We start from the raw sequence: 26058 nt of genomic DNA, 5'->3' as shown, positions 1-26058 counted from the left end.
CCAGCCTGGGAGACAGAGCGAGACTCTGTCTCAAAACAAACAAACAAACAAACAAAAAAACCAAAAAAACAAAACAAAACAAAAAAATTCTTCCGGCCAGGTGCGGTGGCTAATGCCTGTAATCTCAGCACTTTGGGAGGCCGAGGCGGGTGGATCACCTGAGGTCAAGAGTTCAAGACTAGCCCGGCCAACATGGTGAAACCCTGTCTCTACAAAAATACAAAAATTAGCTGGGTGTGGTGGCAGGCACCTGTAATCCCAGCTTCTTGGGAGGATGAAGTGGGAGAATCTCTTGAGCCCGGGAGGCGGAGTTTGCAGTGAGCCAAGATTATGCCATTGCACTCCAGCCTGGCGACAGAGTGAGACTCTGTCTCAAAAACAAACAAACAAACAAACACACACACACAAAAGGCCAGGCAGCGTGGCTCACGCCTGTAATCCTAGCACTTTGGGAGGCCGAGGCGGGCGGACTTCCTGAGCTCAGGCATTGGAGACCAGCCTGGGCAACACAGTGAAACTCCGTCTATTAAAATACCAAAAATTAGCCTGGCGGCGGGCGCCTATAGTTCTAGCTACTCGGGAGGCTGAGGCAGGAGAATCGCTTGAACCCGGGAGGGGGAAGTTGCAGTTGAGCCGAGATCGCTCCACTGCACTCCAGCCTGGGCGACAGAGCGGGACTACGTCTCCAAAAACAAACAAACAAACAAAAAACAAACAACAAAAAAAATTTCTGCTCTATAACTTCACTTTTAACATTGTTTAGGGAGTTTTGTGTTTGTTCGGTTTGTTCTTTTTAGAGGGAATCTTGCTCTGGTGGTGCACAGGCGTAAACCACCATGCCCGGCTAATTTTTGTATTTTTGTAGAGAGGGGGTTTCACCATGTTGGTCAGGCTGGTTTGAAACTCTTGACCTCAGGTGATCTGCCCGCCTTGGCCTCCCAAAGTGCTGGGATTACAGGCGTGAGCCACCATGCTTGGCCAGGAGTCTTTGGACTTATATGTTTTAAAAACTTATATGTTTTTAAAAAATGTAGCCAAACTTACCAACTTTTATGACTTACTTGTCTTTTCAATATTCATTTAAAACACTCTTTCCTTATCAATGTAAAATGATACTCTACATTTTCTTTTAAAGTTATAAAATGCTGCTTTTCATATTTAGCTTTTAAAATTATTTAGAATTTATCTTGGCATATAGAGTGAAGTAGGGATCTCATTTTATCTTTCCCCATGTAGACAGCCAGTTGTATCAGCACCCTGTACTGAATAATCCAGATTTTCCTCACTGATTTGTGATGCCATTCTGCCAAATACCAAGTTCCTAGTGTGAATAGGTCTATTTTTTCCTTGTTTATTTATAGGGGTACTTTGTGTTTCCTGAATGCTAATTCTTTGCTGCTGATATATATTGTGAATGTCTTATCTCACTTTGATTTTCTCATGAATAGCAGCTCTTAAATAAGATTACCAATCTTTTATAGCTTCTGTTTTATGTTTCATATTTGTGAATCTCTTTCTTACCCTAAGAACATAAAGATATTCTCCTATATTCTCTTAAATGTTTCATAAGTTATGTCTTTAAGCCTCCTCAAATTGATTCTTTTGGTATGGTGTGAGTTAGCATCTGTAGTAATTTGTATTATTTGCTCACAATTCTTTCTTTCCTTCCTGCCTGTGCCATGATTCATTTTGGGCAGAATATACTCCACTTCCCCACTGTCTTTGAGCTTAACCACGTGACTTGTTTTGGTAATTAGAATGTGAGCAGATATAATGTATGTCCCACACAATAGGAAACTTTAAATGTGTGGTTTGATTTACTCTCGTGTATTCCTTACCTGCAACATGAGAAGTGCATGCCCCAGGTAGCCACATTCCTTCAGCTTGGGTCAGAGAATGAGAGACATGTGGAGTAGACCTGATCTGACCTGCAGTATGCCACAACTGACTTATAGACCTCTGTGTGACAAATATATGTTTGTTGTTATATGCTACTGAGATTTGGGAAGTTGTTACACAGCATAATTGCAGCAACATGGCTGACTAACACATAATCACATTCCTTTTTATTTCCCATATGGCTAACCAATTATTGAAATACCTGTCCCGTTCACATTGATCTCCAATACCAACTCTATCATAAACTAAGTTTCTCTACATATGTGGTTCTCTTTTATGCCTCTCTTTTCAGTTATATTTCTCTATTTGAATATCCCTACACCAATACCCATGAACTTAATTAGTATAAATTATAATAATTTTATAATCAACTTGTTAAGTACCAAAAAAGCTCTGCTGGAATTTTGATCATAACTCCATTGAAACCATATATCAAGTAGGGGGAATTCTCATCTTTGCAATACTGCATCTTCTGATCCATGAACATTGTATGTCTCTTAAGTCCTTGATTTCTTCAAGTAAAGTTTTTATAATTTTCTCTATAGAGGTCTTTTCCATTTGTGGCTAGCTTTATTTTTGGGTGCTTCACATTTTTTGTTGCTTTCATTAGCAGTATTTTATGCAATCACATTTTTTAAAGGTTCATTTTAAATGTATATACTTTAGGATTTTTGTGTAGATATTTTGGGATTTTTATCTAGACAAACATGAAACTGCAAATGATGACAGATTCTTTTCCTTCATTTCCAATCTTTGTATTTTTTTATGCCTTACTGCTTTCCCTAGGTACTCCAGTATAATTTTGTAAAGACATGGTGGTATCAAGCACCCCTGCTTGCCCCCAATATTAAGGGTAACGTTTATAATATCACATTTAATGGTAAAATATTGAAAGCTTTGTTTGAATATGTGTGGATGTCCAGTTTCAGCCATAATGTGATAACAAGAACTTCCCACTTATCCTCCCACTGTAAGTAACTAGAAAGTGGACAAGATACATAAAATAACTTATTTCAGGAAGTATATGATTGTGATCCCTGGGAAAATGGACATAAGTGAAATGAACTCTATAATTGCCTTGGCTTTCTACCTGGAGGCAATTTCTGACAAGAGGAAAAGGGAGGAGGAATCTAAACAGAGCCTGAAATCCTCTCTGAGTTGAGAAGATCAAAGATGACCCAAAAAAGGGAGCCCAGGGGAGGCTGGGTGATCTGAAACCATGTCATCTGGAAAATAGTTAGAAGTCTGGGGCTGTTTAACTGGCAGTAGAGGAGACTGAGGGGCAATATGAAAACCACCTATAGAGATTAGAAAAACTGTCATGTTGAACAGGGGTTGTTTGTGTTCTGTATGGCCCTGAAAGACAGAGTTTAGGACAGCTGGATGGAAATGAGAGGAAGAAGATTTTGGTGAAGTCCAAGGAAACACTTTCCAGCAATCATGGTTGATCAGGCTGGAGTGGGCAGCCTTCCTCAGCTGGTAGATGAAGGCACTGAGCAAGCATGCTGGGTTGTTGCTGAAGGAGCTTCCATAGTGGCAAGTGACCAAGCTAAATGGCATCCAGGGTCCCTTTTACTCTTAAAGTTTTTCATAGTTTGGTTTGCCTAGCTTGGCCTCCATAAAAGGCAGCTGTCACCAACTGACAGTACTTTTTTTTGTTTGTTTGAGACAGAGTCTTGCTCTGTCGCCCAGGCTGGGGTGCAGTGGCATGACCTCAGCTCACTGCAAGTTCTGCCTCCCGGATTCACGCCATTCTCCTGCCTCAGCCTTCCGAGTAGCTGGGACTACAGGTGCCTGCCACTACGCCCAGCTAATTTTTTGTATTTTTTAGTAGGGACGGGGTTTCACCATGTTAGCCAGGATGGTCTTGATGTTCTGACCTTGTGATCCACCCACCTCGGTCTCCCAAAGTGCTGGGATTACAGGTGTGAGCCACCACGCCCGGCCACTGACTGACAGTACTTTTAAGGCATGTTGAGAAAAATGAGTCCTTGAAGACCCCAACCTTTATAAAACTGAGTAGGCAGGGTTTTAAAAGAGAATTTTCCCCATGCTTACCACATAATTTGTGTGCGTGTGTGTGTGTGTGTGTGTATATATATATTTGAGATGGGATCATTACTCTGTCACCCAGGCTGGAATACAGTGTCATGATCATGGGTCACTGCAGCCTCGAACTCCTGGGCTCAAGTGATCCTCCTGCCTCACCCTTCCAAAGTGCTGGTATTACAGGCAGCAGCCTCCGTGCTTGGCTTGTATTTATATTTTTGTTTAGTTTCTTACCTTTGTGTGTCTTTTCTTGAAGGCAGGGATCATGTCATATACATGTTTTCATGTTCTAGTATGGTAGTATGTGGATACCAGGTGCTTCTTCAATACCTAAGTGAATTAAAAGTATATTAGTCTGTTTTCACACTGCTGTAAAGAACCACCTGAGACTGGGTAATTTATAAAGAGAAGAGGTTTAATGGACAGTTCTGCATGGCTGGGGAGGCCTCAGGAAACTTACAGTCATGTGAAGGGAAAGCAAGGCACGTTTTACATGGTGGCAGGAGAGTGAGAGAGAGTGGGGAACTGCTACACACCTTTAAACAATTAGATCTTGTGAGAACTCACTCACTATCACCAGAACAGTATGGGGGAAACCACTCCCATGATCCAGTTGCCCTCACCAGGTCCCTTCCTCAACACGTAGGGATTACAATTTAAGATGAGAGTTGAATGAGGTCACAGAGCCAAACCATATCACAAGGTGATTTGGCCTGAGGAGGGATTGGAAAACCTTCATCTAGTGTTCTCCTCTCCCTCTTGTATCCCGGGCAGACATCACTAGTCAATCATGGAGCTCTTCTCTACTGAGCCCAGTCTTAGCCATGGAATTCTTTGGAAAACACAGATTCTAGACAGTCACTTTTAATTAATTAGAGTTAGCACAGACACTGTCTATTTGTCATCCCAGAGCTAAAGGAATGGGAATGCTTAGGATTCTCTAAGGCACAGTGACAACCTGTCCTAGTCACAGTCTACTTTGTTGACCAGCTGCTGAGAGCCCAACTGTCATCTGCTTTCCAGATGTAGGAGTTACATGGGTATTGCTGGCATGCTGATGGTTCGCCAAGGGGGACATTTTGGGCTCCTGAATGCTAGGGATGCCTTCTGGATGATGCACATGAAAAGCTTTTTAGCTTGGATATGCTGTTGACACAGTATGCAGCATTGCAACCATATAGAGTAGGATTTGGGACATGATCACATCTCTGAACCCCCTTATATTTGGGTAGATCTTGATGCTGTATTGGCTTCACCTCCTGACTCTTAATGCCCATGGGGTTCTCTGTGACAGGCTGGGAACATTCTTTTTTTTTTTTTTTTTTTTGAGACAGAGTATTGCTCTGTCACCTAGGCTGGAGTGCAGTGGTGCGATCTTGGCTCACTGCAACCTCTGCCTCCTGGGTGCAAGGATTCTCCTGCTTCAGCCTCCTGAGTAGCTGGGACTACAGGCACGTGCCACCACACCCAGCTAATTTTTAAAAATACTTTTAGTAGAGACAGGGTTTCACAGTGTTAGCCAGGATTGTCTCAATCTCCTGACCTCGTGATCCACCCACCTTGGCCTCCCAAAGTACTGGGATTACAGGTGTGAACCACCATGTCCAGCTGAGGCTGGTAACATTCTTGAGTGAGAATTCTCTTATGGTGCAGTGGGAAGAGAATGGGCGTGGGACTCAGCCCTTCTGAGCTCACCTTCTGTCTCTGCTGCCTGCCAGCTGTGTAGTCATCTGGATGTTACTTACCTTCATCGGATGTGGCTTCCTTCTCTTTAGGGTGGGATGGCAACATCCACCTCAAACCATTGTTTGGAGGTTTAATGAGACAACCTAGGTAATGTGTCAAGCACATGATGGATATAAACAATTCCCAGCACTCATATAGGTTGACTGTGCACCGAGTGCTACTCTAAGCCCTCTACATATATTAAGTCCTTTAATGCTCACAACAACTTCATGAGGTGGATGATAAAAGTAATTATCACCCTTATTGGATAAGATGAGGAAACTGAGGCACGGAGTAGCTAATTCTACTCAGGGACGGTCACACACCTAATACTTGGTAAAGACAAGATGCAGATCATGGAAGTCTGTGCTCTTAACTACTGTGAACCTGTAAGAGATCAGTACCCACTTCTCTGCATAACTATTGATGCATATTTATTGACCCCTGCTCCCTGAAAGAAACTGTGTTAGATGCTGGGGAAGATACACGTATTAGTTAGGTACATTTAGGACTGAATGAAAAGAGCTATGAGATTGAGTGGGACACAGTCCCAGGCCACAGAAAGTTTACTACCAGTTGGGGAGTGACAGGGAGGTGGAAAGGGTAGACAGCAAAGTAGTCCATGGAAAGGTGTGACCTATGGAAATGACTGGTGTGCATTATCCTGCCAGGAATCTCTGTGGGTAAATTATTAAATAGACAGTCTCATTTATAAAGCAGCCTCTTTGGGGTTTGCTCGGCAAGGGAACTGACTGATGGGGGGCTTGTTCAGCACTTGAATAGATACAGTTGAGTTTCTGAGCTTGCAAACCTGGGGTGAGTTGCCATGCCTGTGTTTTCCCAGACAGCACACACCGTGGGATGCCCTGCTGAAGTAGGGCAAGCAAGCAGGATCTTCTAGTCTCCTGTAGCCAAGGCCTCTCTCCTGAAGTTTATGCCCAGGTCTGTGATACACCTGCTGGATGTTCATACTTGGGATGTGTGGCCATCCCCTCAAATGGAGTCTTTCTGGAATCAAACCCACCATAATATTGCTAACTTTTAAGGGATGAATTGTCCACCCCCACCCCCAAATTCATATGTTGAAGTCCTAACCCCACATTACTTTTCAAGGTGACTATTTTGAGACAGGATCTTTAAAGAGGTGATTAAGATAAAATGAGGTCATATGGGTAGGCCTTAATTCAGTCTGCCTGGTGTTCCATAAGAAGAGGATATTAGGACACACTTACACACAGAGGAAGGACCATGTGAAGACAAAGGGAGAAGATGCCATCCACAAGCCAAGGAGAGAGAGGCCTTAGAGGAAACCAGCCCTGCTGACACCTTGATCTTGGGCTTCCAGTCTCCAGAACTGTGAGTAACACATTTCTGTTGTTTAATCCACTCAGTCTAGGGAACATTGTTATGACAGCCTGGGCTGACTAATGTACTAACCGTCTCTTCCTTCTCCCTGTCACATCCGTTACCAAGTCCCCTAGATTTCCTTCACAACCAACACCTGTATTTCTTCTCCATTCTTGCTGTTGTCTCCTGTCTGGGCACTGCGGCAGGAAGCCTTTGGCCTTGCTGTGTGTATTAGTCTGTTCTCTCATTGCTCTAAAGAAATACCTGAGACTGGGTAATTTACAAAGAAAAGAGGTTTACTTGACTCACGGTTCTGTAGGCTGTACAGGAAGCATGGGAACATCTGCTTCTGGGGAGGCCTCAGGGAGCTTTTACTCATGGCAGAAGGCAAAAGGGGAGCAGGCATCCTACTTGGCAGGAGAAGGACCAAGAGAGGGGGTGGAGGTACCACATACTTTTAAAACAACCAGATCTTGTGATAACTCTATCAGGGGAACAGCACTAGGGGATGGTGCTAAACCATTCATGAGAAGCCACCCTCATGATCCAGTCACCTGATACCAGGCCCCACCTCCATCTTTAGGGATTACATTTCAACATGAGACAGGCAGGGACACAGATCTAAACTCTATCACTGTGCCTGTCATTCACTCATCTTGCTCAGGTCTGCAATCCACCCAGAAGACATTTGGAGACCCTGGGGCAAGGGAAGGGCGTGGTAAAAGCTGGGGTTTAGGATCATTAGGGTCTCCATTCCTTGAGTGTGGCATTCAGAGACTTGTCCTCTATCACCTGGCCTTCCTAGGTTCTGATTCTCCACTAATAAAAACAATTTATAACGATACCCATATTCGCACTCTCCTCTGAATCCAAAGTACTTTTTCGGCATGAAAATCGTATCTCGTGTAGTTCAATTTTCATTGCTCACGTCTCAGGCTCCCAACTGGGCGTGTATGTTTCCTGAGTGGAGGGAGGATTCCCCTCTGAGGGGTTAATTCCCCAACAGTGTCTGGCCCGGTGCCTGGTTCACATGGATGCTTGTCTCAGGTCAGGTCCTCAGGACCAGATGCTTACATGAGGATTCCTACACAAATGATTCATTTCTGGTTCCAGGGGAATAGAGTTGAGTCGGAGGAGCATTAGGTAGGAGGGGGTCTAATTTTAGATTAAGTTCCAGGGAGTTCCAGGCTAAGTTCTGGATTGCACAGGTGGACTCTGGAGTGTACGTTATACCGTTGCACATTTTTCCTTTGTCCCTGGGACTCAGGGAGCAGGGCTTTCTTGCTCTCACATCTGTCAGTCATTGACTCAGGGCCACGCCCACTGTGGGTATGGGCACTTCTAGCCACTTCTGGCTTATGTATTCTGGCAGCTGTGTTTCTAATACAATCCCAAAGACAATCTTTGAAAAAGGAGTTGCACTTCTGGGTTGTTGGAAACCTAAAGCACACTGAAGCTGGGGAAAGATGCCCCTAACCTGTAAAAGGGATCCGCGGGGACCTGGGTGGCACGCTCCTGGTGTCCGCTGCAGCCATGTGTAAGTCCCTGTCGTCTCATCCACCAGAGAAGGGGCTCAGGTTGGATCCCATTGCTCAGTTTTGCACTTGTGCTGTCCTCTGTGGCTTTTTGTTTCATGTGTATTTCCTGTAAGTAGCCCTTGTAACAGGAGAGGTCTCAAGTGCTGAGTAGTGAACCCTTTTTGACATGGCAAGATTTTGTGTTATTTTATGTGTTTAATCTTTGCCCCCAACCATTTACATTGTAGAACTCTCTCCGTTTTGCCAGTTTTGCCATAAATTGCCTACATTATACTCCGCCACACTGATGTCAGCTTGCCTATTTCCCTGACCTTTGGAATATTGTGCTCCTTATTTCCATTTGTTCCTTTCTTTCATGCTGTTTGTTTTCTATCACATACAGTTTAGCCGTTTTGTCATTCTTAAAAGTCATAAATAAATGCCAGAGCGTACACGCACTTCTTTAACCATGTAAAGAAATCAGACAGCTATATAGGTCTTACAAACATTTTAACATGCTGTACTAAGTTGAAAAGAGGTAACGTGTTTAATGTTACAACAGAAATCCTAATATTTATTTTTAAAGATTGAGTGTCTGTTTATAAACATTTCCTATTCTTTTGAAGTGACCCTACTTAATTGTCGTTTGACTTGTTTACGCCACCCAGGCTATGGTATTTCGTTATGTCCCAGCTGAGGCAGGACAGTTGAAAAGGCTGCTCCAACCTGAAAAAAGATTCTTAGCTTTAAAAAGGGTGTTTGCTGCCGGATTGATGGGCCATATTCACCTTGAGAGTCCAGCATCCTCTCCTAAGCAGGTAGCCCAGAGTAAATGGCTGCACCCCACAAACGGTGATAAAAACGTTCTCTTGGAACGTGCGGAGGATGCTTCTCAATGCTGTGGTTTTCTGGTTAGTGACAGGCCCTGGGTCTCTGGGCCTCCCTCACTGTCCGCCCCTGCATTCAGAGCACGCTTGAGAAAATCATGGAAAGCACTTTCTATATCCAGCTTCTTCTGCTCTATGCTGAGATTCAGACAGTAGCTTTCCTTCACTGCCTTTCTTATGTTTCTGTATTACTTTAGAGTGAATTAGGGAAAGGTTGCACGGAGCCAGTGGGGTGGTGATAGTTAGGGACTCAGATATCCATTTTACTGGATGTTTCAGACCGTTTACAGATCTGCTGCTCATGTCTTGCTGGGGAAAGCCAGGCAATGCTAAGAGCTAAGCATTTGGCAGATACTAACCTCCTGGTTGAAAAGAACCCTTTGTCCTGCTATTTGATGCTATGAAAGAGAATCCTGAAACTGTCAGAAAGAAAAGAGAAAGCATTTTACCTCTTCGCTTTGAAAATGTAAATTGCTTGAGAGATTTAAAGTTATAAATCTTCGTCCCTTGCTATCGACGCTAGGACTGGACAGCCCTTGAACCATGACGTTCAATTCCCCATCTCAGGCTGGAGCTTCCTCTGTACTTACCAATTCCAGTTGTGAAAATCGAAGTAAGGAAAATGGATAACTGTTTTAAAGAAGAAATACTCAATTGTTTTCACATAGAAAGTTTTTTAAAGCCTAGTTTAAAATTCAGTCCACTTTCAGGGTATTTTTAGTCTCTTGAGAATGTTCCAGATCGCTGACTCAGTAAGCCCAGGCTCTTAAAAATGCATGTTTTTAAACTCCACAATGTGACATTGTCTAAGCTCCTTGCCATTTGAGTCTGACCGTATATTCTGAAGTCTGCCTTGGCTTCGTAAGGACTGTTCCTGGCCTTCTGGAGCCCCCAAACTCCCCCACTCAAATCTGATGATGGGGCAAGTTCCTTGCATAGTACAAAGAGAAGGTTGCCCAGGAGTGGCATGCAAAAGAACAGAAAGTTACTGTGTTTATGGCTGTCGGAACCAAAAGTGCTTCTGAGAGAATGAAATCTAGCTTTCTAGAAGAAGAAATTAAAGCCCAGAGAGGAGAGGGGATTTGCCTAACGTCCTACATAGCCCATCTGTGCCATGTCCTCAGCCTTCCCAAGCAGGAGGGGACTCCATGGGGGTGGGTGTGTTATCTCTCTTTTGATTTGACATAGTCCTTAATCAGGCATCTTTCTTTGGCCCAATTAAGTTTGGTCATGGTAGTAGGATTGGCTTGCTTGCAATAAAATGGTTACTTTAGGAGTTGGTAACTTAGTATTTCCTGATCTGAACTATATATCTGTAATAAAGATATATCAATTATCTTCTATGGGCTATTTAAAATTTACATAGATATATACACACATATGTATAATATGTATATATATGATGTTCGTGCAGCCAGCAATATGCAAAGCAGAGAGCATGGCTTCTAGTAGTTTGGGGATTGTAGCAACAGAGATTGCTTTCCACTTGGGGACTGGATGCCACCAGATGGGACAACAGACTCTCCCTTCTTATGAACCTTTGAACGTTGCAGGGATTGTTTGGGTGTTGTCATAATTACCGGAACTGGTGACTTGCCCCTGTAGCCTTGTCCCCTTTGTTTCTTCTTCTTTTTTTTTTTTTTTTTTTTTTTGAGACGGAGTCTCGCTCTGTCGCCCAGGCTGGAGCGCAGTGGAGTGATCTCGGCTCACTGCAAGCTCCGCCTCCCGGGTTCACGTCATTCTCCTGCCTCAGCCTCCCGAGTAACTGGGACTACAGGTGCCTGCCACCACGCCTGGATAATTTTTTTGTATTTTTAGTAGAGACGGGGTTTCCCGTGTCAGCCAGGATGGTCTCGGTCTCCTGACCTCGTGATCCACCCACCTCGGCCTCCCAAAGTGCCGGGGTAACAGGCCTGAGCCACCGCGCCAGGCCCCCTTTGTTTCTTCTTATGGAAGGTCCTTTTGGGATCCCAGGGTGATATAGAGAGAGTTAGAGTCTGGTCTTGCCAGAAGGACTTTAGATCTCATGATTTCTTGCTCATGAGATAAAGCCTGGATTAAAGAAGGAAACTCTGGCAAAGATGTTAAAAACGAAACCTGTCATCCTGGCTTACAGTCTCTCCCAGTCACTTCCTAACCCCACCCACTTCAACACCAGAGCAACCCACATCCCAAGAAAGACAGAAGAGGAGGCTTCTGTGGTTTGTCTTTCTTGGCCCTTCCAATAACCATGTAAATAAGTGGATCTCAAGGGTGGTCCCAGGACAAGCAGCCTTCACCATTCCCTGGGAGTTATTAAAAGTTATTAAAAGTGCAAATCATGCTGTCCCACCTGGATCTACTGACTCAGCAACTGGGGAGATGAGACCCAGCAGCTTGTGTTTCAGCAAGTTGTCCAGGTGATTTTTGAGAAGAGCTGTTCTAAGTAACCACTAATTAAACCCTAATTTCCAATTCCTTGAGTCTTCCTGCGACTTCTTTAATTAATTTGTCTGCTAGTAAACATTAAAAATATCAGATTACTTAATTTTACATATTAGATATTGAAAATAATATGAAACTCTCATGAGATCATATCATATTAGATATTGAAAGTATCCAGTATTTTTCCAGAGTCACAAAACAAAATTGAAAGGAAAAAAAGAATATAACAGTGGTATTCTTGAGCCATTAGGTGGGGACAAGGGAAGCCCATTCCATAAACTTGGGGACATTTTGATTGAAGGAAGCATATGGACTGGAACAATTCTTGGATTAGAATAAAAAGAACTGGGAAAATGGAACCAATTAAAAAATCATCTGTCTTTCAGTTTCTTAACCATGTAGAGACCTAAACTTGTAGGACTACCAGAAACTCTATTAGTACTTTAAATTTCTTAATGATTCCAATTCTTTAGGACCTAAAACCAGTTGTTTGGATTCCTGGAAATGGCAGGAACTTTTAGGATGCTGCTCTATTAATGAATTACAATTTTAACATTTTCCGAAGGCTTCCAGTGGGGCAAAATTGATGCCTTTGAAATCAGGGACTCTGTCTTTATTATGGTGACACATGGGAGTGAAATAGAGCCCTTGTTCTTGATGGCACTGAGCACTTCCACTTCTGTAATGTCATTGTTTGCTCATAATAACCTCTCACATTTGTCTGGCTCTGTGGTTTTTAAAGCTCTTTGAATTTGGTCTTGTATTTTATTTTCATAAAACCTCTCTACTGTGGGTACCTGTGATTAACATTTATGATCCTGTTTCCTTAGCTATGAAATGCAGGAAGGGGCTTGTCCAAGATCCCATGACCTGTGGGTGGCTGCCTCTTCCATTATCTTTCTTTTTTATTTTTTGAGATGGAGTCTTGCCCTGTCACTCAGGCTGGAGTGCAATGGCGCGATCTCAGCTCACCGCAACCTCTGCCTCCCAGGTTCAAATGATTCTCCTGCCTTCCAAGTAGCTGGGATTACAGGCGCCTGCCACCACGTCCAGTTAATTTTTGTATTTTTATTATTATTTTTTTTCTTTGAGACGGAGTCTCGTTCTTTCACCCAGGCCGGAGTGCAATGGCATGATCTCAGCTCACTGCAAGCTCCGCCTCCTGGGTTCATGCCATTCTCCTGCCTCAGCCTCCCTAGTAGCTGGGACTACAGGCACCTACAACCACGCCCGGCTAAGTTTTTGTATTTTTTAGTAGAGATCGGGTTTCACCATGTTAGCCAGGATGGTCTCGATCTCCTGACCTCATGATCTGCCCGCCTCAGTCTCCTAAAGTGCTGGGATTACAGGCGTGAGTCACCGCGCCTGGCCTAATTTTTGTATTTTTAGAGATGGAGTTTCATCATGTTGGCCAGGCTGGTCTCGAACTCTTGACCTTGTGATCTGCCTGCCTTGGCCTCCCAAAGTGCTGGGATTACAGGCATAAGCCACTGCACCCGGCCCCATTATCTTTTTAAAAATAAAAAGGGCCAGTGATACTGCTTTTCTGCTTTTTAAAGAAAATACATGGATATGTATAAAAGCTTTGACATATTGCTAGAACTTGGTAAATGGTAGTTATTCTTATCCTATTGTCTCATTTAATATGGGGAATCTTAGAGGAATTAGTGGCTTTTGGTGACATACAGGCCATTGCAGAGTTGAAACTATGACTAAGGTGACTGGGCTCTTAGCCAGCTGTTCTCACCAGTCGTGTATAAGCATTCCCTTTTTTCCATAGACTGGCCAACATCTGGTATTTTTTGACTTAATAGTAGCCATTCTGACTGGTATGAGATGGTATCTCATTGGTTTTGACTTGCATCTCTTTGATAATTAGTGATATTGAGCATTTTCTCATGTTTATTGGCTGCTTGTACGTCTTGTCTTGATAAGTGTCTGTTTGTGTCCTTGGCCCGCTTTTTATGTGGTTGTTTGCTTTTTTCTCGTTGATTTGTTTGTTAGCTCAAGTCTTAGTCCCTCAGGTCTCACCATCATCTTCCTCCAGCCCAGCTCTCCTCTCTACTTCCTCCTCTGGAACTCCTCACTAGAACCCCGAAAAAAGCAAACAGAAACATTTCCTGAATGCTTGCTGCAAATCAAACGCAATTCTAGACATGGGCGATGCAGAGACACAGGCCAGCTGGCCACCACATGTCATTCATTCTAAGTAGCACTTTTGCTGTTTTTAAAAACATGTCAAGGTCTCTGAAATCAGAGTATGTCTTACCACTCATAGCCCATTGGCAGGTTCTTTTCTTTCTTATAGGTACATAAAACAATGATGCATTTTACAACCATGGCATCTTAGGTTTGCTGAAATATAATAGTTTCTCCCTTCAAGGAACTTACAGACTGCCTTCAGGGTGAGGCAAGAGCACAGTAAGAGCTAAGTGAGGGCATGCCATGTGAGCCAGGGAAGGAGCACTTCCTTCTAACCTGGAGCATCAGCGGGTTCTCCCTGATAGGGGAGGATCTGAGCTAGAGCTTGAAGGAGGAGTGGATTTTTCTGTTTTTTCTCCCTTGCTCTGTCGCTCAGGCTGGAGTGCAGTGGCACAATCATGGCTCACTGCAGCCTCCATCTCCTGGGCTTAAGCGATCCTCTCACCTTGGCCTCCCAAAGTGCTGGGACTACAGGTGTGAACTGTGCCCAGCCAGATGAGTGGAATTTTAATAGGCAGAGGAAAGGTGGAAGGGCATTTTACTCTCAGGAATCTGTATAAGCAAAGACCAAGAAACTCGTAAAGGTGCAGGTGGTAGGAATCACCACTTGGAAGGAAGGTGCGGTCAGCGCTGATATTCAGCACTCCTGGCTGTCAACTTTCTAAAGTATTTCCTGACTAGTTGTAACCAGCAGCTGCTCCAGGCCTCCCAAGTGCATCCTGTCACCTGGGCTGTCCCCCTGCCATCTCCCCTCAGTCCAGCAACTAAGGGATTTACGTGGGCTGAGCCCGGAGCCTCCAGGTCCCTCTGATTGGTTGGCTGGTGCCAGGCACTTCCCTCTGTTAGAGGTTGTGCCTATTACTCTGGTTGGAGAACAACTCTGGGAGCTGATATAGCAAGGAAACCTCCCTGAAGCCAGATCAGAGAATGACAGACGGGTGCTGTGGGCCAGGACACTGGCCGCCAAATCTTTAAAATTGTGCCCTTCCACATTTGCTCATGCATCCTCAGTAACTGCGTATTTATTTATTAATGTAAACAGCTATTGCTGTGCCATTATGTAAATCTAAAACATACCCCAAAATAGAAGTTAAAAAATGAGATAAATAACAATTGAAGTCAGAACATTTTCTGTCCCCAGTGCAGGGACTCATCGGGGTCTCTCTGCCTGGCAAGTGCCCCCAGTTTACCAGGGGGTAAACACTGGAGAGGCTGGGGCTGCAGTGAAATTACCCTTCATGTTAGAGGCACGAGGAACACAGGGAAGGAAATAGCGATAAGAGACAAGACCAAGAAGTAGATCCAGAAATACCCAGCAGTGTTTTTAAACATTACAACCATATCTTGGCCAGTGCTTGTTGGTAAGCTCTATTAGTGGGTCATTTTCCTGGCCCCAGAGCAGCACCGCATAATGTAAATGCATGACTCAGTAAGGTGGTGGAGCTTTGGGTATGGTGAGAAGCACCAGCGAAGCCACAGGGAGGGGAGCGAGGGCATGTGAGTCTCAACGGAAGAACGACTGGAAGTTGGGACTCCCTAGTTCCCTGAGAAACAGGAGGAGTGCTCCTGGCCAGGTGGGGGCAGGGTGTGTGAGTACCTACAGGATCTGAGCGGGATGCTGCGTACCTTGGTCCATTTTGGCCGGGCAATTACATGGGGTCTGGGTGGAGAGCCTCAGCCTTTGATCTCTCTCTATTCCTTCCAGAGGGCTTTGAGACACGACAAAGACCACAGCAGCCCAGCTCTGTTTTTCCTTCCTTTCTCATCTGCAATGAGGGGCAAGTGGGGTGGCTGTTACAGGGAAGTGGGCAGGAGAATCAGAGTACCCCAGGGTGGGTGGAGGTCATTGGAGCCAGTCCTCACCAACTGAGAGATGCCTTCAACCCAGCAGAAGAGTACCTCCTAGGGATGCAGTCAGTCCATGGGACACGTGTGCAGCTTGGCCTCTGGGTTGATCTGACTGAATGGTCAGACCACAAGTGTTTACAAAGGTCCTGAGCCTGCCTATGTCAAGAGATGGTTCTCTTTGCCTGTCTAGTAACTAGCACTTAATAAACATTACAATAAGGCAGTCACTGCACTAACACTTTCACCTACTCATTCATTTACTCCTTACATGAACTCGAAAGAAGTGGTACTACTTTTATCCCCACTGTACAGATAAGAAGAGGGGGCATAAGAAGATAAAGGCTTTCTTTTTTTTTGTTATTTAATTTTTATTTCATAATAATAAACTTAACTCTGCAATCCAGCTAGGCATGGAAGGGAGCAAGGAAACATGGAACCCAAAGGGAACTGCAGTGAGAACACAAAGATGACAGGATAGTGCGAGCAAATGGGGTGAAGGGTGCTCCCCTGAGCTACAGAAGGAATGGTCTGGTGGTTAAGATAAAACACAAGTGAAACTTATTAGAGTTGTCCACAGTCAGCTGGACAACTGGTCTCTGACAACTCTTCTTGCTGGTCTTGCCATTCCTGGACCCAAAGCGCCCCATAGCCTCCACAATATTCTTGCCTTCTCTCACCTTGCCAGAGACCACCCACTTCCCATTCAACCACTCTGTCTTGGCAGTGCAGATGAAAAACTGGGAACTGTTTGTATCGGGTTCCGCATTTGCCACGGACAGGATGCCAGGACCTGTATGCTTTAGGATGAAGTCCTCGTCATCAAATTTCTCCCTGTAGATGGACTTGGCACCAGTGCCATTATGGCATGTGAAGTCACCGCCCTGACACATAAACTCTGTAATAATTCTATGAAAGCAGGAACCCTTAAAACCAAATCCTTTCTCTCCAGTGCTCAGAGCATGAAAGTTTTCTGCTGTCTTTGGAAACTTGTCTGCAAACAGCTCAAAGGAGGTGCAGCCCAAGGGCTCGCCGTCGACGGCGATGCTGAAGAACATGGTGGGGTTGACCACGGCTGACAGTATGGGGCTCCCGGCGGTGGCGGCATGTGCAAAAGCCAAGACTTTCTTGAGTTATACAAGAAGGAAGCAACAGTGCTGGGATTTGAACCCAGGAATGTCTCGATCTAGAGGCTGTGCTCTAAACCACTAGGCGTCACTGCCTGAGACTGGTGGGAGAACTGACATGCGCTCCACAGCCTTGTAGGTCCACCAGCAAACTCCCAGCCCACCCACAGGCTCAACAACAGCACCTTGGATCAAAGATTTCCACGAATCTCGGAAAGATATATAGGCCAGATTTTTGCTAAAAACTGACATGCAGGGTTTTGTTGTTGTTGTTTTCGCCTCCTCTGTTTTGCTGTTTTGCTGGATAGGTTTGCTTTAAATATTAAAGGAATAAAACATCTAGGACTATAGCTCCATGGGCTGCCTTCAGTACCACTACCTCTTCAGTGCTGAGAACACACATGCATTGAATGTGTAATCAGAATATAACTGGGGGTCCGTGTGGCCTGGGCTATGCGTGATGCTGACTCAAATAAACAGCGATTTTATTGGACCCTGTCCTTCTTCCAGAAGATCAATGGAAAGTACCTTCCAATTTTTGGTCCCTCAAGAAGCCCCCGAAGGTCAGAGGGAGGGGAGGAAAATACCTTCTTGATGCACCAGAAATCACCTTATAAACCTCATCCTCCGTGGGGCACAGTGGCTCACACCTGTAATCTCAGCACTTTGGGAGGCTGAGGAGAGAGGATCATTTGAGGCTAGGAGTTTTGAGATCAAGCTGGGCAAAATAGTGAGACCTTGTCTCTACAAAAAAATTTAAAAAATGAGGTGGGCATGGTGGTGCGTGCCTGTAGTCCCAACTTGAGCCCAAGAGGTTGTGGCTTCAGTGAGCTGTGATTGCCCCATTGCACTTCAGCCTGGATCACAGCACGAGACCCTGTCTCTTAAAATTGTCTTTATTGAAATGATTCTCAGTATCCCCTACGCTACTGCAGCTGATTTCCAAAGCCGCCTCATCTTCCGTGCTCTCAGCTCTTAATAAACCCATCTGAAGTGCAGCTCTTCTCTTCCAGCAACTCCTTGTTTTTATGTTCATATCCAAGTGAATCTTAGCTTTGTCCAGAAGCAAAACCCCCATGACCAGGACTCCAATTCTGCCTCTCTTTTCTGGCCACTGCCTCTGTGTCACCAAACCCCAGGGACAAATTGGCAAAGACAAAGGTGGCTCTAAGAGGAAGAGGGAGGGAGAAAGGGAGTGAAAACTCACACATCACAAAGTCTTGTTCCTGTTGAAAATGCAGGAACATCAAGCCCAGTACCAGAGCTTCCCATGATTCAGGCCTAGACCCCTGGTTCCTGGGCTGTCTAGTGGGTGAGGGCCCAGGGCCTGGAGGTGTTTCGGGATCCTCAGGCCTGATTTGGTGGACAGGACCATGTTCAGGGGAAAATGTGGAGTCAGGGCTGCACGCTTGCTCTCAGGAGACTGGGCTATTTTTTCTGAGCGTCCCTGAGAAACCATCCTTAGGTTTTGGTACTACTCACCGGGTTGTGCCTAGCTTCCCGGCTTTGGAACTTCATTCACTTCCTCCACCCTTCCTAGCCCTTCCCTTCCCCCTTCCAACAGGCTGACACCCACTCCTCCTAGAACTCTACCATAACTCACCATCCTACAAGAGCTTCCTTCTGTTTGGGATAGAACTTCGGTGGCCTGCATGCTAGCCATGAAAAGCATTATGATGGCCTTTTCCTAACCCTAACAACTATTGATTTCCACTTGCTTCATTTACTTTACATTTCCCTCTCCTCTATATTAGATTTCACCAAACCATATACTTATAAATTAACTTGCACAGAATATTCTGATAGCTTATTTTGGTGAACATGAAACTGAAGGCAAAAATCTCCATCCTTCAAAGAATTTCACATTCTAATGTCACCAAGTTTTCGACATTCTAATGCCAGTAAATTTTTTTGAAAGTTGAAATAGAACATATTGAGGCAGCAAAACGAGACCAGGAGGGTTCTCTGCACCATGCTCCAACAATCTTCAGTCCCCGTTCACTGTTCATGTCTAGGACTGAGGAGTTCTAAAGCATATCACCTTTTGCCTCAAGGACTTTCTTTGAAACATGATCTTGCTCTGTCGCCCAGGCTGGAGTGCAGTGGCGTGGTCACAGCTCACTGCAGCTTCAACCTCCTGGGCTGAAGCGATCCTCCCATCTTGGCCTCCCAAGTAGCTGGGACCACAGGCGTGCCACTACACCTGGCGAATTTATTTTTATTTTAGTTTTTGTAGAGACAGGGTCTCGCCACATTGCCCAGGCTAGTCTGAAACTCTTGAGTTCAAGAGATCCTCCCGCTTCCGCCTTCCAAAGCGCTGGGATAACAGGCGTGAGCCGCTGCTCTGGCCATCCCTGGAGGATGTTTCATCAGGCAGACATTAATTGTTTCACCAGGATCACGGATCCGGCTCTTTACAGGAAACCTGCGCCCCGCCTTAGTCCTCCACCTCTTCGTGCGGCTCCAGGCAGCTGCCAACAGATGGCGCCCGCCCGCCTATTTCTCTTCCTGCGGCTTTTGGGCCCGGCGGGGAGGTGGGGGGAGTCCCAATTGCAGAGGAACTGGTGAGCCCGGGCCAAAATTTCTTCTGGCATCTGGAATGCATTAAAAACAACCCACAAATCTGAAGCTCCTCTTGGCGGGGGGAGAGAGAGAGAGGAGAGAGAGGAGAGAGGGAAGAGAGAGGAGAGACAGGGAGAGAGAGGGAGGAGAGAGGGAAGAGAGAGAAGAGACAGGGAGAGAGAGAGGAGAGAGAGAAGAGAGGGGAGAGAGGAGAGAGAGAGAGGAGACGGGGAGAGAGTAGAGAGAGGAGAGAGAGAGAGAGAAAGGAGAGAGAGGAGAAAGAGAGAGGAGAGAGAGGAGAGAGGGAAGAGAGAGGAGGGACAGGGAGAGAGGGAGGAGAGAGAGAGCGCGGAGCGAGAGAGAACAAGAAACTTGAAAAACTAAGGGGAAAAGGGCGGAGGAGAGGCAGCAGCGCGGTCCCCGCAAGCGCTCGCTTTCCTGCATTGGCCGAGCAACCCCCAGCGCGCCTGGTCTGCGGGGCAGGGCCGTGCGGCCCCAAGGAAGGATGCAGTGAGCCAGAGGGTTCCAGACAAAGGAGGGGATCCCCAAGGCTCCGGGCCAGCCAGTCCCTCTTTTACTGGCACCACAGTCCCTCCTAGGCGGGGACGAAGAGGGAAGGGGTGGAGGCCTCTACCCTCCCCTCTGCGTGTGGCTGTGTCCCTTTACAGAATGACAGGCTCCTACTTCCGAGGGCGGGGACTAATGGGTAAGGCTTAACAGATCCAGTTCCAGAAATTATCTGTGTTTTTTTTCAATCACCCTCTTGTGTCCCTCTCCCCCATTTAATTTCATCTTTTATCTTTTTCTGGGCCTTCGTAATGACAAGTAGTTTTATAGGTTGACCAGTTTTACTACTTAGTGTCTAACAGGCCGAGTGATGACACCGTTGAAGGAGGTCAGGGCGGGAAGGACATGGAGAGAGATTGGGGGGGCGGGTGATGAGGCCTGTGAGCTCCCTCCCGGGCAGTGCCTCAGTGGTGACCCCTCTCAGGCCTGGGGACTGAGATCTGGTTCTCCCTCCTCCTCTTGGAGCCAGGGGGCGCCTTCGTGACTAAGGAGGGAGAGGATCTGGCCTTGTGCAGCTCTGCCCACTGACAGGTCACACCTGTTCTCCAGCTGGGTGGCAGCTCCCTGAATCTGGCCAGTTTCTACTTTTTCACCTAACTCACATGATTTCCACTTCAATCCCACTACTGCTGGCTGCCCCACTGTGGACAACTTCATTAACCTCCGTTGCTCCTAAAGGCAGTCTTTTGATAGAAATGAGTGGCAGAAAAGGCTCAGAGCAACCAGGCCAGTCTCAGCCCACTTACTGCAGTTAGCCTCTCTGTTATGCCTCACTTTCCCCAAGGACTCTCTGAGGGGTGGCTATTAGTACTACAGCTCCTGAGTGAATACTGAGGCCAGTCCCACAAATGTGAGGTTCTCTTCTTTCCTCCGTGAGTCGTTGGGTGAAATAGAACTCTTGCTAATAGCTCACCAAGTCAATTAAAGATTGAGAAGGTAGGCATTGTGAATATGGGATTAAATAATGTCCAAGGGGTAGAATGAACTTCAAGAGAAATAGAGAGGAAAAGGATCTAGTGGTCATAGTGAATCCCAAGTTGAAATGAGTCAACAGGAAGGGACAGTGATGAATAAGAAGGGACAGTGGGAAAACCCTGACAGAAATGCTTTAGCTACATCCTGTACCTTCCCACTCTTATTAGAGGATGCTTGATTTTTGTTCTAAGAAATAGAAGGGAAATACATATTCTAGGTTCAACAAGTTATAAATTCCTTAAGGGCAGAAGTCTTTTGCATCTCTCACAAGGTTTAAAAATTAATAATTGTGGCCCGATGCAGTGGCTCACGCCTGTAATCCTAGCACTTTCGGAGGCCGAAGTGGGTGGATCATGAGGTCAGGAGTCCGAGACCAGCCTGGCCAACATGGCGAAAACCCATCTCTACTAAAAATACAAAGATTAGCCTGGTGTGGTGGCGCACGCCTGTAATCGCAGCTACTTGGGAGGCTGAGGCAGGAGAATTGCTTGAACCTGGGAGGCGGAGGTTGCAGTGAGCCGAGATCATGCCATTGCACTCCAGCTCTGGGCGACAGAGCAAGACTCTGTCTTGGGGTTAAAAAAAAAAAAAGAGCTTACAAGACATTTTCACACATGGTAATTTTTCAGCAAATTCTTAGTGGAAGAACGAATAAGTAAATTATACAATAAAAGTGATCTCACAAGTTCGAAGAGGTCAAATAGCAAATCTACCATAATAATAAGCATTGCATGCATGGCCTGAATTGTCAAATCTTCCATGGCTGAGATCACTCACTTCCCCTCTTTATTTTCTTCCCATGTAACCTACCTCTCCTTGGCTTATGTAATTTTTCTCTCCTCCTGATGAAGCAGAGTGAGGTGTTAATAGCTGGGATTTGGAGTCAGGCAAGTCCTGACTCCCAGTTCGAATCCCAGTTGCTTCAGTGATCTTGACCAAGTTGCTTATGTTCTGTTTTTTGTGCAGCAGTTCTGTTGTCTCTACAATGTTGGGGGGAGTGGGCTCTCCTGGGATAGCTATAAGGGTTAAGTAGGATGTGGGGGTGATAGAGCCTTGCAAAGTGTTCCAGGGTGGGCTGGTCATATTTCATAATATACCGCACAGCTTAACACTTTCTGCCCACCACATCCAATACAAATTGGTTGAAACAGGTGGTAACGTGCTGGGTTGATATGTAGGACAGTTTTTAAAAAATCAGACTGGGCCGGGTGTGGTGGCTCACGCCTGTAATCCCAGCACTTTGGGAGGCCTGGGCGGGCAAATCACGAGGTCAGGAGTTTGAGACCAGCCTGACCAATATGGTGAAACCCCATCTCTACTAAAAATACAAAAATTAGCCCATCGTGGTAGCGTGCACCTGTCATCCCAGCTACTCGCGAGGCTGAGGCAGGAATCGCTTGAACCCAGGAGGTGGAGGTTGCAGTGAACCAAGATTGTGCCACTGTACTCCAGCCTAGGCGACAGAGCGAGATGCCATCTCAGAAAAAAAAAAAAAAAAATCAGAATAGAAGCAGAGAAGGCACACAGCTGCTTCTTTCCTGGAGCTGGGACGATAGCCCAGGTTTGATCCCTGAACAAAATGTGGGCTCCGACCAGCAGAGGTTTTTCTCAGGAGAATTAATAGCCACCAGAGCAGGGAAGGTCTGTGACAGGGTTAGGGTGGCCTCTGTGATATTCACAGGCATCCTAGCATGTGGCAGAGACCGGCTTTTCATGTGTTAAAGGAGACCCCTGGGGCACCTGCATCTCTGAGGGCAAATTATAACCCCACATATCCTAGAGGAAGATTCGTCAGGGAGGAAGATTTGTCTGGAAAAAAGACTCAGCCTTGTTGAAGACACACAGAACTACCCAGAATTTCCTTGGGGGCTGGAGTCATAACATTTCTGAGCTACTTTTACTGTGGGGAAACTGAGTCACTGAGTGATTTGCTGGAGATCAAAGTTGTGGCAGGAGCGACACAAGAACACATGATCTGACAGAGTCTGTTTTCTTGCCCATGGACAGACTGTGGTCACGTTCAAAGGGGAGCCAGAACCGAGGTTGTTCACCCACTGGCTTAGAATATGATGCGGTGACAGTGGGGACAGTACCCTGGAGCCACCCACTGAGAGTTTTTCTACTTGGGTAAATTAGGTCCATTTGGCGTGGAGACCAGGACAAGTGGACTCCTTAGAAGGCAGCCCAAGGGGCTAGGGCATCAGAAGGGCCAGAGTGAGCCTGGAGGACCCAGCATACCACGGGGGCTGTTGCAGTGCTGGTGACACTCGGAACCTGTTTCCAGGGCAGGCGAGTAGCTGAGCTTGTCCTGGGATGAAACAGGCATGAGCTCTGGGAGCAGTTGGGATGTGGGCAGGCCATGGCCATCTCTGTGGGGCTGACTTCTTCCCCGTTGTCATTCCAAGTTTAATCAAGGACAGGGACCAGCGTGAAAGGGGCTTCTCTGGGCATTGGGCACTACCTGGGGTCTCTGAGTCCTCCATGCAGCAGTTGCTTCCTGAATGGCATGGCTGAGCTCCAATAGCCTGACTCTGCAAGCTCATTTTTCTTCACTCCCTTTTACCTTGTGCCCACCCTTCTATCCTGTCTGACTCTGCTTTCCCTGTACAGCCTCGCTCAGCCCCAGCCTGCTGCTCTTCTGCCCTGTCTTAACCTGGTGTGGAAAGCCTGCAGAGCTGGGAGTTGTCTCCCGTTTTCCCTCTAGGCCCAGCACAAGGTAGTGACGGACAGCACAGATTCTGGAGCCAGTGATGGACATCAAATTCCATATCTGACGCTGTGTGATTTGGGGCAGGTTACTCAGTCTCTGTGGGCTTCAGTTCATTTCCTCATCTGGAAAATGGGGATACTAATAGCATCTACATCACTGAATTTTTGTTGGATTTAATGAGTTAATGCGTGTAAACCGCTTAGCTGGTGCTGGACACAGGGTAAATTGTCAGTAATGCTAGCCCTTATTAACATCTTCCCATCTAGTCCTAAATCTGGCTCTCCTCAGGGAGTCCTGCTCTGTGGGAGAGGAATAGAGGCTGACAGGGTCAGTCTATGCCTAGTCTTCCAGGCTAATAGTTTCCAAATGGGAAACCTTGCAGGATGCTCAGAAACTTTTCTGGGATATGGGGAGACTTGAATTTCTGTGTCAGGTTCACTAAACCTCATTGCCTTTTCCGCCCAAGCATGAGTTAGACTACATTTCCCAGCCTCCCTTGCTGGGACCACATGACTACCTTTGGACGAATGGAGTCAGGGCAGCCTTGATGCCATAATGTTGCCCCTTCCAGGTCTAGGTCTTAAGTCCCCTTGCATCATGCAGGCCTCAAGTCTTGCTCTCTTTCTCCATTCTTTGGTTAAAAGAAGAGGATTCCAAGGCCTTAGAGGATGAAAGAGCCATGAGATAGAAAGACCCTGCATCCTCAAATGAATGCAAGGGGCCAACGCCCTCTCTACCAACCCCAACATGAGAAAGAAAGAAACTTTATTCTGTCAAGCCACTGAAATTTGGGAGATGTATTTGCTATAGTGATTCACCTGTACCATGTCACCTTCTATTAAAATTTATTTTAAAGGCCGGGCGCGGTGGCTCACGCCTGTAATCCCAGCACTTTAGGAGTCTGAGGCAGGCGGATCACGAGATCAAGAGATCTAGACCATCCTGGCTAACACAGTGAAACCCCGTCTCTACTAAAAATACAAAAAATTAGCTGGGTGTGGTGGTGGACACCTGTAGTCCCAGCTACTCGGGAGGCTGAGCCAGGAGAATGGCATGAACCCGGGAGGCGGAGCTTGCAGTGAACTGAGATTGCACCACTGCACTCCAGCCTGGGCAACGGAGTAAGACTCCATCTCAAAAAAACAAAAAAAAAATTATTTAAAAAATACCATCTTTTAAAATTCCCTATCTTTGGCTATGTTTCTTTCTCTCTCTCTCTATATATATATATACACACACACACGTATTTTTTTTATATATATATATAGTGATTTCCAAATGTTTTGATCACATGTCATTAAAAAGTTTAATGTTCAAACTTTTTAATGACATGTGATCAAAACATTTGGAAACCACTGCTCCAGACTATTGGAACCAACTTAATTCTTCACTCGGGGGCCAGTGCCCACCTGAAGCCTCTTGTCCACTTACCACCTTCCAACTCACACTGTTATGTTTTATTTCCTTGCTGTATCCTGCTGTCATATTGGAGAAAGTCAGTACTGGAAAAACAAACAGTGCCACCACTTTTTTTTTTTTTTTTTTAAGAATGATAGCAATGGATAAAAGCGGTCTGCACCAGGAATTAGAAGAACAGAGTTTTATTTTCAGTTTGAATTAACTTGGTAACAATGGGCGGGGCACATTGTCTTTGGGTGTCTGAGTCCTTATCTGCAGAATAAGGTCCCTAGACTGGATAATTTTGGAAGCACTTCTCAGTTCTAACATTTGATGAGCTCTGTAGTTGATTTCTGTGAGTGGGGTGTGTGCTTAATTTTGGGGTAAGCTTTAAAGGATGGCTCTAAAAATGATTGGAATTGTGTAGTTACGCCCTGTCCCCCTTGCCAGTAGAAAAGGACTTGCTTTGACTATAGCTATCACTTGTTGGGATTAACTTGCTGCTTTCTGGGAACTTACATCTGTATGGAAATTTCAAGATAGAACTTGTCTGAAACTGCTTATTTTCTTCTATTGAAAAGGATCCACAGGCTTCTCAGAACTCCATCTTCTTTTAACCACCTCCTCTTTCCAGTTCCTGCCTTCACTCTGGTTTTTGTAAAGGAAATTCTAATGCTTCTGAAGACCCCAACGCCCAAAGGATCTGTTCCAAGGAAATGTTCTGAATTACAGATGTTTGTTCTCAGTGCTCTCCAAAAGTCTCTGAGGCCAAAGCACTTCTTGCATAGTCACTGAGCACATGCTTGTATGGTAGTTAGAATGAA

General features: G+C 45.7%; 2 protein-coding genes across 3 annotated transcripts in view; both read left to right on the top strand.

The window, feature by feature from the left end:
* Positions 1 to 19590, top strand: part of TVP23C (trans-golgi network vesicle protein 23 homolog C) — a 66075-nt gene extending 46485 nt beyond the window's left edge. Inside the window, exon 6 of the mRNA XM_015118616.3 lies at positions 19265 to 19590. Coding sequence (XP_014974102.1) covers positions 19265 to 19590 — 326 coding nt within the window. The remainder of the gene's footprint in view (positions 1 to 19264) is intronic.
* CDRT4 (CMT1A duplicated region transcript 4) overlaps positions 1 to 26058 on the top strand; it is a 98238-nt gene that overhangs the window by 4144 nt on the left and 68036 nt on the right. Inside the window, exon 2 of one of the 2 annotated variants that reach the window (XM_015118639.3) lies at positions 19869 to 20094. The gene's annotated coding sequence lies outside the window, so the exon portion shown is untranslated. Of the gene's footprint in view, positions 1 to 19657; positions 20291 to 26058 lie in introns of those variants that run through there. The other variant, XM_028836038.2, reaches the window with a different exon arrangement.

The sequence above is a fragment of the Macaca mulatta genome, chromosome 16, assembly GCF_049350105.2.
Source record: "Macaca mulatta isolate MMU2019108-1 chromosome 16, T2T-MMU8v2.0, whole genome shotgun sequence".
In the NCBI taxonomy this organism is placed as follows: Eukaryota; Metazoa; Chordata; class Mammalia; order Primates; family Cercopithecidae; genus Macaca; species Macaca mulatta.
The sequence above is the reverse complement of the archived record's forward strand: the minus strand, read 5'-3'. Positions and strand labels throughout refer to the sequence as shown.